This window comes from Odocoileus virginianus, chromosome 34, assembly GCF_023699985.2.
Source record: "Odocoileus virginianus isolate 20LAN1187 ecotype Illinois chromosome 34, Ovbor_1.2, whole genome shotgun sequence".
Taxonomy (NCBI): Eukaryota; Metazoa; Chordata; class Mammalia; order Artiodactyla; family Cervidae; genus Odocoileus; species Odocoileus virginianus.
In genome coordinates this window covers 2,346,950-2,364,099 of record NC_069707.1, presented here as the reverse complement: position 1 = coordinate 2,364,099, position 17,150 = coordinate 2,346,950, and the positions used below count along the sequence as shown (strand labels likewise).

General features: G+C 50.9%; 1 protein-coding gene across 4 annotated transcripts in view; it reads right to left on the bottom strand.

Annotated features, from left to right (window-relative positions):
* Positions 1-17,150, bottom strand: part of RPS6KA2 (ribosomal protein S6 kinase A2) — a 332,908-nt gene that overhangs the window by 254,042 nt on the left and 61,716 nt on the right. The window contains exon 1 of one of the 4 annotated variants that reach the window (XM_070461616.1): positions 15,779-15,861. The exons of the other annotated variants lie outside the window; for them this stretch is intronic. Coding sequence (XP_070317717.1) covers positions 15,779-15,850 — 72 coding nt within the window. The 5' untranslated portion in view covers positions 15,851-15,861. Of the gene's footprint in view, positions 1-15,778; positions 15,862-17,150 lie in introns of those variants that run through there. 4 annotated transcript variants of the gene reach the window in all.

Below are 17,150 nucleotides of genomic sequence, written 5' to 3'. Positions count from 1 at the left end.
GATGAATCCCAAATTAAAATTTCATTTCTTCCACCAGGGCCATCTCAATCAACAGAATAGACCTTGTAATGTTTTCCCTGTCCTTTCCCTCTCACTCCTCTTCATTTGTCCAGTAAAATTTATGCAAACACAAAACAGAAGCACAAAATATTCAGGTTGCATGTAGTGGGGAAGGTTGTGTATGCTAAGTTGCTTCAGTCGTGTCCAACTCTTTGTGACTCTATGGACTGTAGCCTACCAGGCTCCTCTGTCCATGGGATTCTCCAGGCAAGAATACTGGAGTGGGTTGCCATGCCCTCCTCTAGGAGATCTTCCTGACCCAGGGATCGAAGCTGCAACTCTGTGTCTCCTGCATTGCAGGTGGATTCTTTACCAGCTGAGCTACCAGGGAAGTCCCATGCGTGGATAATACTCATTTTAAATTCGTTCAGTTCAGTTCAGTCACTCAGTCATGTCCAACTCTTTGCCACCCCATGAATCACAACACACCAGGCCTCCCTGTCCATCACCAACTCCTGCAATTTACCCAAACTCATGTCCATTGAGTCGGTGATGCCATCCAACCATCTCATCCTCTGTCGTCCCCTTCTCCTCCTGCCCTCAATCTTTCCCAGCATCAGGGTCTTTTCCAATGAGTCAGCTTTTCACATGAGGTGGCCAAAGTATTGGAGTTTCAGCTTCAACATCAGTCCTTCCAATGAATATTCAGGACTGATCTCCTTTAGGATGGACTGGTTGGATCTCCTTGCAGTCTAAGGGACTCTCAAGAGTCTTCTCCAACACCACAGTTCAAAAGCATCAATTCTTTGGCACTCAGCTTTCTTTATAGTCCAACTCTCACATCCTTACATGACTACTGGAAAAACCATAGCCTTGACTAGATGGACCTTTGTGAACAAAGTAATGTCTCTGCTTTTTAATATGCTGTCTAGATTGGTCATAACTTTCCTTCCAAGGAGTAAGCATCTTTTAATTTCATGGCTGCAATCACCATCAACAGTGATTTTGGAGCCCAGAAAAACAAAGTCAGCCACTGTTTCCACTGTTTCCCCATCTATTTGCCATGAAGTGATGGGACCGGATGCCATGATCTTAGTTTTCTGAATAATGAGTTTTAAGCCAACTTTTTCATCTCATCTTTTACTTTCATCAAGAGGCTTTTTAGTTCCTCTTCACTTTCTGCCATAACGGTGGTGTCATCTGCATATCTGAGGTTAGTGATAGTTCTCCTGGCAATCTTGATTCCAGCTTGTGCTTTATCCAGCCCAGCGTTTCTCATGGTGTACTCTACATGTAAGTTAAATAAGCAGGGTGAAAATATACAGCCTTGACGCCCTCCTTTCCCAATTTGGAACTGATATGTTGTTCCATGTCCAGTTCTAACTGTCGCTTCCTGACCTGCATACAGGTTTCTCAAGAGGCAGGTCAGGTGGTCTGGTATTCCCATCTCTTTCAGAATTTTCTACAGCTTATTGTAATCCACACAGTCAAAGACTCTGGCATAGTCAATAAAGAAGAAATAGATGTTTTTCTGGAACTCTCTTGCTTTTTCAATGATTCAGCAGATGTGGTGGCAATTTGATTTTTGGTTCTCCTGCCTTTTCTAAATCCAGCTTGAACATCTGGAAGTTCACGGTTCACATATTGCCTGGCTTGGAGGATTTTGGACATTACTGGTGTGTGAAATGAGTGCAATTGTGCAGTAGTTTGAGCATTCTTGGGCATTGCCTTTCTTTGGGATTGGAATGAAAACTAACCTTTTCCAGTCTTGTGGCCACTGCTGAGTATTCCACATTTGCTGGCATATTGAGTGCAGCACTTTCACAGCATCATCTTTTAGGATTTGAAATAGCTCAACTGGAATTCCATCACCTCCACTAGCTTTGTTCATAGTGATGCTTTCTAAGGCCCACTTGACTTCACATTCCAGGATGTCTGGCCCTAGGTGAGTGATCCCATCATCATGATTATCTGCGTCATGAAGATCTTTACTGTACAGTTCTTCTGTGTATTCTTGCCACCTCTTCTTAATATCTTCTGCTTCTGTTAGGTCCATAGCATTTCTGCCCTTTATCAAGCCCATCTTTGCATGAAATGTTTCCTTGGTATCTCTAATTTTCTTGAAGAGATCTCTAGTCTTTCCCATTCTATTGTTTTCCTCTATTTCTTTGCATTGGTCACTGAGGAAGGCTTTCTTATCTCTCCTTGCTATTCTCCTTGCTTGCTATATAATCCTGTATTAATGTAAGTTGTTTCCAGTTCACTACTGTTATAAATAAAATGACAGAAAGGAAAGCTACAAATCAACAATCCTAAAAACTACTGTTTTGGGAGGAAGTCTCCCAACATTTTAGAAACCCTCCCAGAAAACTTCACAGCTCAGTCTTCTTAACACATTTCTCACTGCTGGGAGGCAGCGGAGGCCAGCTTGGAAGGAGAACTTCGTGCAGGGGGAAGGGAAGGGGAAGGGCCAGAGGCCAAGGCAACTCTAGAGCGGAGTCAGATACCAGGCTGGGAGGAGACCGAGGCAGATCTCAGACACAGAGGGCTCCGCCGTGACGGCCAAGGGCAGAGAGTGGTCCCAGCAACGCTGACACGGGAGCCTCCACGGCGCCTTTGGGCAGGTGCTGCCTCATAATCTAGCTGCATAATCTTTCACCCAGAACTTGGGTGGTCCCAACCGTGGGGTTTCAGAAGAAAAGTCCTGAAGGAGAAATGACTGATTCCAGCAATGGGATCAGTCAGAAAGAAAGTACCCAGAGGCTTCAGACGTTATTCATTCCTTTCCTGCCAACAGTCCCACGTGACATTCCCGAGCCTCACAGAGGGAGGAATGTTAGTTGCTCAGTTGTGTCTGAGTCTTCGTGACCCAAAGGACCGTAGCCTGCCAGGCTCCTCTGTCCATGGAATTTTCCAGGCAAGAATACCAGAGTGGGTTGCCATGCCCTCCTCCAGGGGATCTTCCCAACCCAGGGGCTGAACCTGGGTCTCCTCCATTGCAGGCAGATTTCTTACCATCTGAGCCACCAGGGGAGCCCCAACACAAACCTCACACAACAGGGGAGTGATTACAGACCCAATACATTGGTCTGTACGTTTGCAAGATAAGTATTTGTGAAAACACATGGGCGCTGGAAATGTGAACCGTCTCATACAAGCGCCAGCAATACTGCTTCAGTGGAGACTGTAGAAGAGATCAAGAGTTATTTTTAAACAGAGAGGGGAAAAATCCTAACATCAGAAATAAAATTTACAAGCATTTGCAGATATTTATAAAATGCATGACAAGCTCAGTGTCTGTACTGAGTCACTCAGATTTAACTTGTCTAAACTCATGTCTTCACCGACTTTAACATTTCCTCTTTTCCTTGATGCTATTCACGGTGCTATTCCATATTTAAATAGCTCGAAACCCACAGGCCACTTACAGCTGTGATGCAAAAAAATCTTTGATCAGATAAACTTAGAGTTACGAACTCCACAAAACTCCCTAGAAATAAGGATCTAAATGGATTACTTGAATACAATTGTTAGGTCAGAAGCATAACCCTACGCATTTATGAAAATACTCCAGTTTCCAATCAGAGACATCCTTATTAGAGCTTTCTCTGAACACTGGCCCTGCCCTTTAGATCAGCCTGGGAGTCCACCAGCTGCATTTGCTAGAGTTGAACCAGAAAGAAGGCTGAGCACATGAGAACTGATGCTTTTGGGTTAGAGTTAGGGTTAGGGTTAGGGTTAGGGTTAGGCTTTTGAACTGTGGTGTTGGAGAAGACTCTTGAGAGTCTCTTGGACGGCAAGGAGATCAAACCAGTCCATCCTAAAGGAAATCAGTCCTGAATATTCATTGAAAGGATGGATGCTGAAGCTGAAACTCCCAATATTTTGGCCACCTGATGCGAAGAACTGACTCATTGGAAGAGACCCTGATGCCGGGAAAGACTGAAGGCAAAAGGAGTGCACAGCAGAGGATGAGGTGGTCGGATGGCACCACTGACTCGACGGTCATGGATTGGAGCAAACTCTGGGAGACAGTGAAGGACAGGGAAGGCTGGTGCGCTGCGGGCCACAGGGTCGCAAAGAGTCGGACATGACTGAGCAACTGAACAACACTGTACCTGAGTCAGGTGACTGACAGAGCAGCAGGGACCCTGTAAATCCCATACGGGTCAGAGAAAGAGCTTGCTGCCGATGGATCGAGAGCCTTAGGGTGAGGACCCCCCAGGTCTCGGAGGACACTCACATTCCTGCACAGCCCTCCCTCCGGCCAGCGCCACCCTACGTGAAACTCCCAAGACAGAACACGCATGTCCGTGTAGGGCAGTCATCGCATCTTGGGAAGGTTCTGGATCCGAGAAGAGCTGAGTGTGCACTGGACCTGCCTCCCCACGGTGTCCACCCACCAGGCCCATAGTGCCCAGAGCCCCTCTCCACAAAACGGCCGAGCACCCAGAAACCTTCTCTGCTTTCACTTCGCTCTGCCAACACGTTACAGCGCCAGTTCCTTCACTGTTTCCTACGGACATGCGTCCAGAAGACTCATTCACTAAATGCCCGTGGAGCACTCAGCAGGCGGGGCCTGATCCGAGAACCGAGGGCCCTGTTCAAGGCCCTGCGTTCCGGCAGGTGGGGGGAGGGGGCCCCCGAGACCTCGGCGCGCCCCTCCAGGCTCTGCTCCCTGCTGGGTTTAGGGCTCAGCAGAACACAGGAACCACTGTGAGCTGGTCCCTCCTGGTCCGGATTCCGTGCTTCTTCCTCTGCATCCTAGCAAACAACCTGACTCCCATCCAGCATTGTTGAAAATTGATTCAGAACAATCACCTATTCTAGTGCCTACTCAAAAATAATTTCCAGCCTGATGGTCTGCTCACTTTCCTGGTGGCCCAGGGGCTCCCAGGACCTAAAATGAGCAGAGAAGAAAAGGGACAAAGATGGGCTGTTTAACGGAACCACAGAGAGTAACTGTCTCCCTACAGGGAAGATTAAATTCCTACATCGATGTGTGCAAAATAGATTTAGTACAACAGTTAAGTATTAGAAGAAAAAGGAGACAGTCTTTATGTTTTTAAGTAGGAAGAATTGCTTAAATGACAAGCAAACAGAAAACAACAACAAAAAAATATTGACTGGTTTGAAGAAATCAAAACCTTATTGCGAAAGACCCCACACAAAGTTAAAGACAACAAGCCATTTGAAGTTATTTAGAGCATTAGTGACAAGGGATTAATGACTAAAATTTATAAATAATGTCAGGAATCACTAAAGAGAAGACAGATAACCCAACAGAGAAATAAACGCTATAGACCTAACAGAAGCAGAAGATATTAAGAAGAGGTGGCAAGAATACACAGAAGAACTATAGAAAAAAGATCTTCATGACCCAGATAATCACGATGGTGAGATCACTCACCTAGAGCCAGACATCCTGGAATGGGAAGTCAAGAGGGCCTTAGGAAGCATCACTACGAACAAAGCTAGTGGAGGTGATGGAATTCCAGTTGAGCTATTTCAAATCCTGAAAGATGTGCTGTGAAAGTGCTGTGCTCAATATGCCAGCAAATCTGGAAAACTCAGCAGTGGCTGAGGACTGGAAAAGGTCAGTTTTCATTCCAATCCCAAAGAATGTTCAAACTACTGAACAATTGCGCTCATCTCACATCCTAGCAAAGTAATGCTCAAAATTATCCAAGCTTGGCTTCAACAGTACATGAACTGAGAACTTCCAGGTATTCAAGCTGGACTTAGAAAAGGCAGAGGAACCAGAGATCTAATTGCCAATATCCACTGGATCATAGAGAAAACAACAAAATTCCAGAAAAACATTAACCTCTGCTTCATCGACTATGCTAAAACCTTTGACTGTGTGGATCACAACAAACTATGGAAAATTCTTCAAGAGATGGGAATACCAGACCACCTTACCAGCCTCCTGAGAAATCTGTATGCAGGTCAGGAAGCAACAGTTAGAACCAGACAAGGAAGAATGGACTGGTTCAAAATTGAGAAAGGAGTACCTCAAGGCTGTTTGTCACCCTGCTTATTTAACTTCTTTGCAGAGTACCTCATGCAAAATGCCGGGCTGGATGAAGCACAAGCTGGAATCAAGACTGCTGGGAGAAATATCAATAACCTCAGATATGCAGATGACACCACCCTTATGGCAGAAAGTGAAGAAGAACTAAAGAGCCTCTTAATGAAAGTGAAAGAGGAGAGTGAAAAAACTGGCTTAAAACTCAACATTCAAAAAATGAAGATCATGGCATCTGGTCCCATAACTTTCATGGCAAATAGATGGGGAAACAATGGAAACAGTGGCAGACTTTATTTTCTTGGGCTCCAACATCACTGCAGATGGTGACTGCAGCCATGAAATTAAAAGACTCCTTGGAAGAAAAGCTAGGACCAACCTAGACAGCATATTAAAAAGCAAAGACATTACTTTGCCAACAAAGGTCCTATAGACAAAGCTACAGTTTTTCCAGTGGTCATGTATGGATGTGAGAGTTGGACTGTGAAGAAAGCTGAGTGTTAACAAACTGATGCTTTTGAACTGTGGTGTTGGAGAAGACTCTTGAGAGTCCCTTGGACTGCAAGGAGATCCAACCAGTCCATCCTAAAGGAGATCAGTCCTGAATATTCATTGGAAGGACTGATGCTGAAGCTGAAGTTCCAATACTTCGGTCTCCTAATGGGAAGAGCCAGCTCAGTGGAAAAGACCCTGATGCTGGCGAAGATTGAAGGAAAAAGGAGAAGGGGCGGCAGAGGATGAGATGGTTGGATGGCATCACCAACCCGATGGACGTGAGTTTGAGCAAGCTCCGGGAGACAGTGAAGGACAGGGAAGCCTGGCGTGCTGCCGTCCACGGGTCGCCAGGAGTCAGACACGACTAGTGACTGAGCAACAGCAACGAGAGGAACAGACAGTTCACGTGGAAACAAAACTGTCAACAGAACACTTCATTACGTGTCCAACCGCAGCAGTGACAGAGAAACACAAATATGTCACGCACTAGTTTGGCAAAGTGTTTAAAAGAGTCTGAAAACAGCCTCCCACTTACTAGAAACTGAAATAGAGAGCAATCACCAGCACCCAATGAAAGGAAAATATACAGACTTTCAGCTGCAGTTGCACTTCTGTGGCTGTAACTGCAAGAAACTCAAGGTGCTGCTGCAGCCGCATCTAACAGCCAAAATCTGGGGTGATGTGGTGTCCGTCAGAGAGGGAAGGAACAAAAAATCAGTAACACACTGAAGGAACAAAGAAGTTGCAGAAAAACATGTGTACTGTGATTCTACTGACCAAACTCTGAAAATGCAGAGAACAGCTCTATGTGCTGTCTGGACACAGACAGCTTTCACTGAATTTAAAATGTGAAGATGAGAAGGTAGACCATGTGTCAGATTCAGGGCAGCAGCTGCCTCTGGTGGGAAAGGGGTGGTGGGCGGGACTGAGGTTTTCAAAGGGGGCACTGGTTGGTTTCAACACGATCCGAAGCAAAGACACTCTGCCTTATCCTGGCGTGGTGGCTACTGAAGCGTTATCGCCAAGCTTGGATGCTGAATGTTCAGTCCTCTTTTATCCGCCCCTAAATTAAATTTCCTCCCAATTGAAAAAGGAAACACACAAACACAAATAGAAGCTGGCACTTTAGTGAATAACTCAGCAGCTCCTCATGAGCACACCACCCAAATGAATCGGGATAATTAGAACCCTCCTGTCATTTAGAAAGGGCTTCCCTGGTGGCTCACATGGTAAAGAATCTGCCTACAATGAGGGAGACCCGGGTTCAATCCCTGGGCCAGGAAGATCCCTAGGAGAACAGAGTGGCATTTTAGAAAGTGCTAGGACAGGCCGAGACCCTCCACAGCCCCGCGTTCTCCCCACGACATTCAGTGCAGAGTAGAGGACTGTTGTAAAGGAAAGTGGATTCGTTTCCCCGAAGACCATTCTGACAAGGAAAGGAGACAAAGATCCGGGTGCACTGCCACCCAGGCTAGCTTTTCTGTGCTTTGTTTCTGCCTATTTCTCTGAGAAGGCAGGATGACCCCAGAGCCTGGGCCAACTACAATCATGCTCTCGTAAGGGTCTACGCCATCAGTCCCATACTGGAGGCACAAGAAACCTCAAGGCAGGTCTGAGGACCGAGCCACAGCTCCAGGGAGGTGCCCAGGAGAGCTGATGTCGCAACATCTCAGATCCCAGGTACACGGCGGGTGAGGACCTTCCAGCACCCCCCACGGGCAGCCTTGGTCCATGCGGCAGGATCGGCCCGGCGGGGAGGACCTGGAGAGCAGTCCCTGGGGGGAACCACAGGGCCAGACGCCCAGGCGTAGCCCAGAACAGGCCTGAAGCCAAGCACTTCCTGAATTTCAGGGCTTCGCTGTGCCCCCGTCCTAAGGCATGTGAGAACTGAACAGGCAGCAGAAGGCGGAGGCCCCCGGTTGCCATGGCAGCGGCCCTGCTGGGCGTGCTACTCGGCAGAGAGCTTCACCGAGCCCCTGGCACCCAGGGGCCGTCCTGCTCCCTGGGGACCCTCGGGGCAAGGAGACCCCGAGACCCGCAGGAGGATCTGACGAGGTTTTGGTCATCCGGCTGATTTGGGCACCGTCTGTGCACACGGACATTGCAGGGGGTTCTCTCCCTGCCCCTCCTCACCTTCCCACCACGGGACCGATACAAACCAGGTCCACATCACGCTGGCCTCCGCCACCTGGTCAGAGATCGTGGCGGAAATCCCCAGTGAGAAGGTAGACCTTCAAAGGACAGGAGAGCTTGGAATACTCTCCTTCTTCCACGAGCTCCCGCCCTGTTAGCGCGCCGTCCCGCTGGGGCCCTTAGACGTCACAGCATCGCAAGCCTGGGCATCTGGACCTGTCCCCGACACCCGGATTTCTTCAGGTGGTCCCTGCCCCTCAGTCCAGGAGTAGACGCTCCCCGGCCTGCAGACCCCCGAGCTCAGGAAACGCCAGCCACTGACCTGCAGCTTCCTCTTTACAAAGTCCCTGAGGACACGCACGGCTGCTGCTGCGGTGGCCTCCGCGGGCCTGGGCCGGGGTCCCTCGCCCTCCGCCGGGCGGGCCGGCCGGTCGTGGGCCATGGGGGCCGCTGATGAGAACGCACAGCCGCTTGGCAACCGAGACTGGCGAGGTGCCCGGGGAGGCCCCTGGAGTGATCAGGGTCCCTGGGGGTTTCCCTACCTTTCAAAACACGAGCCTCCAGGACAACAGGCGGGAGAAAGGGCAGGGCGGCCTCGCGGCCCCGCGGGTGCCCAGAGCCGCAGGCACCAGGAGCGGGCAGAGAGCTCCGGGGTGACGGACCGGCGGGCCCACGCAATGGCCCGGACGTTGCGGTGCTCCAGGGCGAGGCCACGATCACGGGGAGGGCGGGGTCCGGCCGGCGGCGCGCGGTCCCCGCTTACAGGAGGCGGCGGGGACATCGCCGCGGTGCGCTCGGTGACCGGAGTCCAGCCGCAGACTCGGCACACCGCACCCTCGGGACAGGGGCCGGCCCCGCGCCGCCTCCGCTCTGGCTTCCGGCTCAGCCGGCTTCAGTGCGTGAGTCAGTGAGGACCGAGCAACAAGCACCCAGTCCGAGGGCTCAGACAGCGGACGCCCGCGCTCACGTCTGGGGGCCGGAAGTCCTCCAGGGGGCCGGAAGTCCTCCAGGCCGGTCCTCCCGCCCCCTCCTCGCCCTTCCCGCGGTCCGCACACGCCGTTCCTCTGCGCATGTCTGTGCCCTGGGCGCCTTGCTCACAAGGACGCGACTCATACGGAATCAGGGCCCACCCTAACGATGTCGCTGTCATCTAGTCACGTCTGTGGAGGCCGCTTCTGCAAATACGGTCACATTCTGAGACCCGGGCGGTCAGGGTCCTCACACGTGGACTCTGAGGACACAGCTCGGCCCCAGCGAGGACGGGATCCGTGTGCTGGGTCTCGACGGGGCCCTCGTTCAGCAGGGATGCGCGGGCAGCCTGCTCCAGCTACCTCGCCCTGGGGGCTCCTGGCCTGGCAGACTCTCTCAGTTCAGCTCAGTCGCTCAGTCGTGTCCGACTCTTTGCGGCACGCCAGGGCTCCCTGTCCATCACCAACTCCTGTAGCTTACTCGAACTCATGTCCATCGAGTTGGTGATGCCATCCAACCATATCCTCTGTCATCCCCTTCTCCTCCCACCTTCAGTCTTTCTCAGACTCTCTGGCACGTCACTGTCTAGAATGACCTAATGTAAGGTGGAGATTACAATCCCTTGTCTCTACAGAAGTGAGGACGCAGGGCTCGTGAGACGACCGTCACTCACATCCCTCCCCTCCGCTCGCCGCGTCCCCTGTGGTCAGAGCCGAAAGTCCACCCTGGGTTGAACCCTGAAGGAGAGCCTGCGGCTGGCATGGGCCTGCCGCCTCAGGGACCATCCCCACTCTGGTGACAGCCCCAGATGCCGACAGCTTCCGAGGGTGTGCGGAGGTGAGTCTGAAACAGCGGTGGCCCCCGGACGGAGCTTAGGAAGGACCCGCCTGGCGAGGAGCCTGGAGGGAGGTGTCTCTGAGCGCTGAATCTGAGGACGCCTGCATTTTCAATTCATGAGCCCCATAAATTACTTTTTTGCTCAAGCCAGTTACATTGGATTTTGTATCGTAGTGGATTCTAACAGCCAATTTGGGGGTTTTATGCAAAGCCAGACGAATTCACAGACTCCTGGAAATCCACAGAACAGTGTACGCCACTCTACAAAAAGAGCAGAGCAAACAGTCGCAGCCAAGGAGCAAGGAGAATCCTGGAAGCCAGAAGCCTGTGTCCTCATGAAAAGAGACCGTGTGGGGCAGAGGGCAGGGCCAGGCAGGGTCTGGGCACATCACGGTCACCCGTTCTCTCCTGTCCAGTCAAAGGGCATTTAGTCTGTACCTGGGTGTTGATACTTTAAAACTCTTGCTCAGAAGCTACATCAATGTGCATTTATTAGAGTCTGGGTCAAATCGATGACTATCAGTTTAAATAAAGACTTTGCTTTTGTTTTATTGCTCACTCAGTCCTGTCCGACTCTTTGAGACCCTGTGGACTGTAGCCCACCAGGCTCCTCTGTCCACGGGATTTCCCAGGCAAGAATACTGCAGTGGATTTTTGTTTTATTCATAGTTCTTAACAAGCTATGACCCTCCAGATAGGGCTCGTCTCGTAACCTCGACAGTACAGTCACCACCTAAGCCCGCTCTGTTCACAGGACTACCCGCGGGGCACAGGCTCTGAGTGGTGGGTCTGTGACTCACCCACAACGCTGAAAGGGAAACCCGAGCACAGACTGTCTTTGAAGACCTCCACCTCAGGTTCAAGAATGGCAGGAGGCATTTGAGTTTAAGAGGACAATTTAGAATAAAGAGAGAGAAATCTTACTTTATGAAGCAAATAGCAAAACTGTAAGGAGATGGCTACTTCAAAAGCTTACACTGATTTAGAATGCTGCTGCTGCTGCTAAGTCACTTCAGTCGTGTCCGACTCTCTGCGACCCCATAGACGGCAGCCCACCAGGCTCCCCCGTCCCTGGGATTCTCCAGGCAAGAACACTGGAGTGGGTTGCCATTTCCTTCTCCAATGTATGAAAGTGAAAAGTGAAAGTGACTTGGATACTGGTGAGTTATCAAGTATTTAAACTAGCCCAAGGATGATGGATCCATAGTGAGTGGCATCACCGTAGAAGAGGATGATTCTCTGCCTTGAGCAGCGGTCCCCGACCCTTTTGGCACCAGGGGCTGATTTGGAGGAAGACAGTTTTCCCAAGGACCAGGGTTGCAGGCAATGGTTTCAGGGTGACATCCAATGTTATCACTGATCTGACAGGAGGTACCAGCCCAGCCTGGAGGTTGGGAACCTCTGGCCTTGAGGGTCACTTACCATCTGCTGTGATTACCCACCCCCATACCCTCCCACAGCAGTGTGAGGGCGCTGGTTCATTTCTCGGTGAACTCTGGACCAGACGGCTGGATGCTCTTGGGGATGTTTTACTTGGGGGCTGCCGAGGCCCCATCCCTGACCCCGTAGTGAGCTGCACGTGTTCTGCTGGGAGCTACACATTTCCATCTGCTCACTGCACCTGGCCTACTTGCTCTGACACACGGGACCCGTTCCTGAAGTTTATTCTGTGGGTATAGTCGCCGCAGAAGGCAGAAACAAGATGCTGTTTCCCTTGTACGTGGCATTAAAAACAATCCCCTCTGCCCTGCAGTTATGCTATTTCTGTATCCTGTTTCTGAGCATCCTTTATCCAAGGTAAAGGGATGGACTCTCCTGCCAGACTGCAAGCTACTAAAGGCAAGCCCACCCATCGAGGGCTGCACCAAGCCCCCAGCAGGCGCAGATCAAGAGCCCTGCAAGTATTTATGATGAGGACGGACCATCATCCTCAGGAAAACCAAAGGGATGTCTTACGGCATGTAGCAGGACCCTCCTGATCTTCTCAGTCCATCTCAAAGTAAATCTCTTGCAACTAAAACTAATCTCTTGCAGCCTGGGGCTGCACATACACACTGCTGATAGTACAAGGTAGGAAACTAAGTAGTGTGTCTGAGGTGTTAGTCGCTCCGTCGTGCCCGACTGTCTGTGACCCCGTGGACTGCAGCCCACCAGGCTCCTCTGTCTATGGGGTTCTCCAGGCAAGGATATCGGACTGGGTTGCCATGCCCTCCTCCAGGGGATCTTCCCAACCCGGGGATCGAACCCAGGTCTCCTGCACTGCAGGCAGATTCCTTACCAACTGAGCCCCCAGGGGAGCCCTAACTAATGAGAACCTACCGTATAGATCAGGAAACTGCACTCAGTGCTCTGATGACCTAAGTGGGCAGGAAATCCAAAAAGGAGGGGATGTGTGTATACTTTGGCCTCCTGATGCGAAAAACGGACTCACTGGAAAAGACCCTGATGCTGGGAAAGATTGAAGGAGGGAGGAGAAGGGGACGACAGAGGATTAGATGGTGGGATGGCATCACCGACTCGATGGACACGAGTTTGAGTAAGCTGCGGGAGTTGGTGATGGAAAGGGAAGCCTGGCGTGCTGCAGTCCATGGGGTCACAAAGAGCCGGACACAACTGAGAGACTGAACTGAACATGTCCACGTTTAGCTGAGTCACTTTGCTGTACAGTAGAAACGAACACATTATAAGGCTACTATCTTCCAATAAAAGAGTTAAAACAACAACCACCCCACAGAGGGAGTGGATGCTGGGTGTGTTGATTTGTAGACAGGAAGTACCCTCCTGAGTAATTGATATGGAATCAGCATTAGCTAGCTGGGAGTGGGGGGCATCGCTCTGGAGTCAGCAGCCCTAGGACACAGAGTCGACACAGGCGGGTGGGGACACACACTCTCACCCCCGGTGGCCCTGCCGAGCCCTCCCCATCACGGGATAAAGCGCAGAGATAAAGCGCAGAGCTCCGGATGGGTGTCTGGAGCCTCCAGTCTGGCCCCAGCTCTGCCACTCGCCCAGCTTACGACCATGGGCATGTCAGCTTCTCAGATCCTTGGTCTCTTCATCTAAAAGATGACGGATACTGGCTGGGTGGTTTCTAAGACCTCTTCCAGCACCCAAATGTTATGAGCCCTGCTTGTAACCTGTAATATAGAGAATCTGCATTCCTGTACTTGTCAAGGAACCCAAACTAAATCCTAACAAAACTTAAGGATTTTCTACCCAAAGTCACAGAGAACTGCGCTATGACACCCAGACACCTTCCAACTTTCCTGGACAGAGCAGCTCTCAGCGGGCTGTTCACCAGGACCACACAGGAGACTTTGGATGGAGGCGCTTCTGCTTTGTATTTTGGTCTGACCGCCCGCGCTTGCAATCCAGAGCATCACAAAAGGCATCAGCGAGAAACGCAGGGCACTTAACAGAGGCTGCCCCTGGGGCTACTGCTCCCCTCTCCGACGCGGCGCCCTCTTCAGGAGGCCCTGCGGGGGACTTCTCTCTGGGCTCAGGGACAGAAAGCAAAGGGCGTGGGCTTTTGTCTGTGGTTTGAGCTCACGCTGCGCCCACCCTGGGCAGCCAGCAAGCTCTAGCTGGCCGCCAGCCGGCCTTGCCTTCCGACCTCGTCTCTGCCTTCAGATCCAGTTTCTGCCTTCTTTTCTTTGCCTCCATACTGGCACTTACTCATCTTAAATCTCACATTGAAAATATGTGCCAACCTTATTGACGTCTTTGGGGAAAAGAAGGGGTATCAAGAAGGGAATACTCCCAGAGATGTGAGGTTCAGAGCAAAAGCCCATACAGGAATGACAATGAGGATGTCACAGACCTGAAGGCTGGGGCTGGCATGGGGCTGCGACTAGGGGCTGTGGCTTTCCCGCGTGGATCTGTCCGGGCTTCTGAAGGCGGACCCGGGCCTGGTTCCTCAAGGCCTCGGTTCTCTTAACTCCAAAAGCAGGAGGAGACGACTTTCATTCCCAGTACAAAATCATTAGAAATATTTCTTTTAGGAGTGACTTTAAAGTGAAACATACATTTTCATGCATTTAGAGCTAAAAATAAAAAACATTTATCAACAGCAAATTTGCATGCAATGCATATGCACACTTAGATGTTCACTAAAACAAGAGAATCAGAATATTTCTTGCCCAAGTTAAACAAAATTATATGCACATTGTTGGAAACTCACAGATTTTCTTCAAAAAAGTGCTATGACTCACAGTCCTAATATCCCTGGTATGTCAGTGATTTATAAAACCCTGTATTATAAAACCCTTTTGTAAAGGCAGTATGTGAGATACAACTGAAAGTAACCTCTCTAAGAAGTCCAAGGGACAGACTGCAGGAGCTGTTCTGCGTGACCTGGTTTGGACTGTAGTCTGATGAGTGCTTGTCATACATGACTATTGTGTGTTTGCATTATTTCACTTTAAAATGGGCAGGCTCGGTAGGGGGCGGGAGGATTGGGGAGTCATCTAATGGGGACAGAGTTTCAGTGTGGGGAGATGAAAGCCTTCTGGAGATGGACAGTGATAATAACTGCACAACAATGTGAATAAACATGTAATGCTGCTGAAAGTGGTTAAAATGGTAAATCTTATGTCGTGTGTGTGTGCGCGCCTGCGTTAGCCACTCAGTCGTATACACGACTCTCTGCAAACCCATGGACTGCAGCCCGCCAGGCTCCTTTGTCCATGGGATTCTCCAGGCAAGAATACTGGAGTGGGTTAACATTCCCTTCTCCAGGGGTTCTTCCCGACCCAGGAATCGAACCCGGGCCTCCTGAATTGCAGGCAGATTTTTTGTTTTTTACTGTCTGAACCACTAGGGAAGCTCTGTGTTATATATATTTTACTACAATTTTTAAAAGTTCTAAAAAATGTTTTAAGAGCAAACTGCCAGATCTGATTTTCTTCACCTAAAACTTTACCTTTCAGTTACAGCTGCAATAAACATCAACTTTGTCACATTTCTCTCCCCTTCGTTTCCAAAACTGCAGGAAAACGACTGAGTGGCCCCGGTTCCCCTTGACTGTGAACATACACTGAAGAGCGATGTTAAATCCATTCTGGCTGTAACACGACCTCAGAAACAGGACGAACTGAAAACAATAACAGCTTTCACTCCAGCTTCTGACCTGCTCTTTGCCTCCACCCGTGACCTATGACCCTTTCACAGAATTTAACTCTGTCTCGGAAAACAGAGCCAACTTGCCCTTTCCCGGCCAAGATCTGTCACGGTGGCAGGTTCCCAGCAGCAAACAGAAAACGTCGGTTCTCCTCTGGAACTGGTACCCGCCCCGTTCCAGCGCGAGGGCTCGCCTACCTTTCCGAGAAACAGTTTCCGCAGCTTCTGGCGCGGCAGCCCGAGCATCCTCCGTCCCGCGTCCGGGGCCATCGCGCGCCGCGCAGCCCGGCCACCTCCTCCTCCTGCGGCTCTCGGGACCACGCCCCCCGCGGGGCGGGGCGGGCCGGGCCCGGTTCGGGCCGGCGGCGATCCTCCTGCCCGCCGCACTCGCCCACCGCGGGAAGGGCGCGGAGGACCAGCGCCAGGCCGCGCGATCCATCCCCGCAGTCACCCGCGGCGCTCCAAGCCCAAGCAGGCGGTTCGCGGTATCCCGCCAGAGCCCACGTGGACCGAGTCAAGTGTCCCAGCACTGTCCTAAGAGTCAGAGGAGCCCCGAGGGGCGGGCTGTGACCCTCCCCGCAGTACACTTGCCCCCCACCCCGCCCCGTCTGTCATTTACTCTGAGGGAGAGACATGGTGGGGGGGGCGCTAGGGGGCTAGAAATGATGCCTTATCTTTTCAGGTGGCCCCGGGTCAACTACACGCACTGATTATGCAAGCATCAGCTTATGTGGTTTTAGTCCTTGGGGTAGTCCTTCCACATGCATGCACAGATACACACGTGCACACACATGCACGCCCACACACACACACACACACAACTCAGACATGTACCCGTGCACCCAGCTCCACAGGTGCACACACTCCCACTCACGTGCACTTTCTCTCCGCACCTACTGCAGGCCAGCCTGGAGCACGTCCCATCTGAGAAAACTTGCTTTGCTGTCTCTGCAAACCGAGTCCCCCGCTTCCCCCGCAAGAATCAGCCTTTTGTGGCTGGCGTCAGGCTTTGTCTTGGTACAGCCAGAAGCATGCCCATGCAGCATCAGAGCCGCCAGGTCAGAGGTGGCCCTTTGTAGGTTAAGAGTGTCCTTTGTGAGCGTCTTTTTAATACATAAACAGGCTCCTCCTCTGAAGACCTAAACATGCAATATGAAAAATCCCACCAACTAACAAACAGCTTTTTTAAAAGTCAAGTGTTAGTCACTCAGTTGTGTCCGACTCTTTGGGACCCCATGGGCTGTAGCCCGCCAGGCTTCTCTGCCCGTGGGATTTTTCAGGCGAGGATACTGGAGTGGGTTGCCATTCCCTTCTCCGGGGGATCTCCTGACCCTGGTCTCCTGCGTTGCAGGCAGAGTCTTTACCATCTGAGCCGCCAGGGGAGCTTTATGTGACAGATAATAGATGTCATGGTTAAGGATGTGGATGTGGAAATATATTGGTATAAAATTATAGGGCATGAAAAGAAGGAAGAAAAGACAACAAGGAAATTCAAGACTGAAATGGACCAAAACTGTCCTATTTGGGACAGCCCACATGATATAGTCCTGTCCATCTCTTCCCTTCTCTA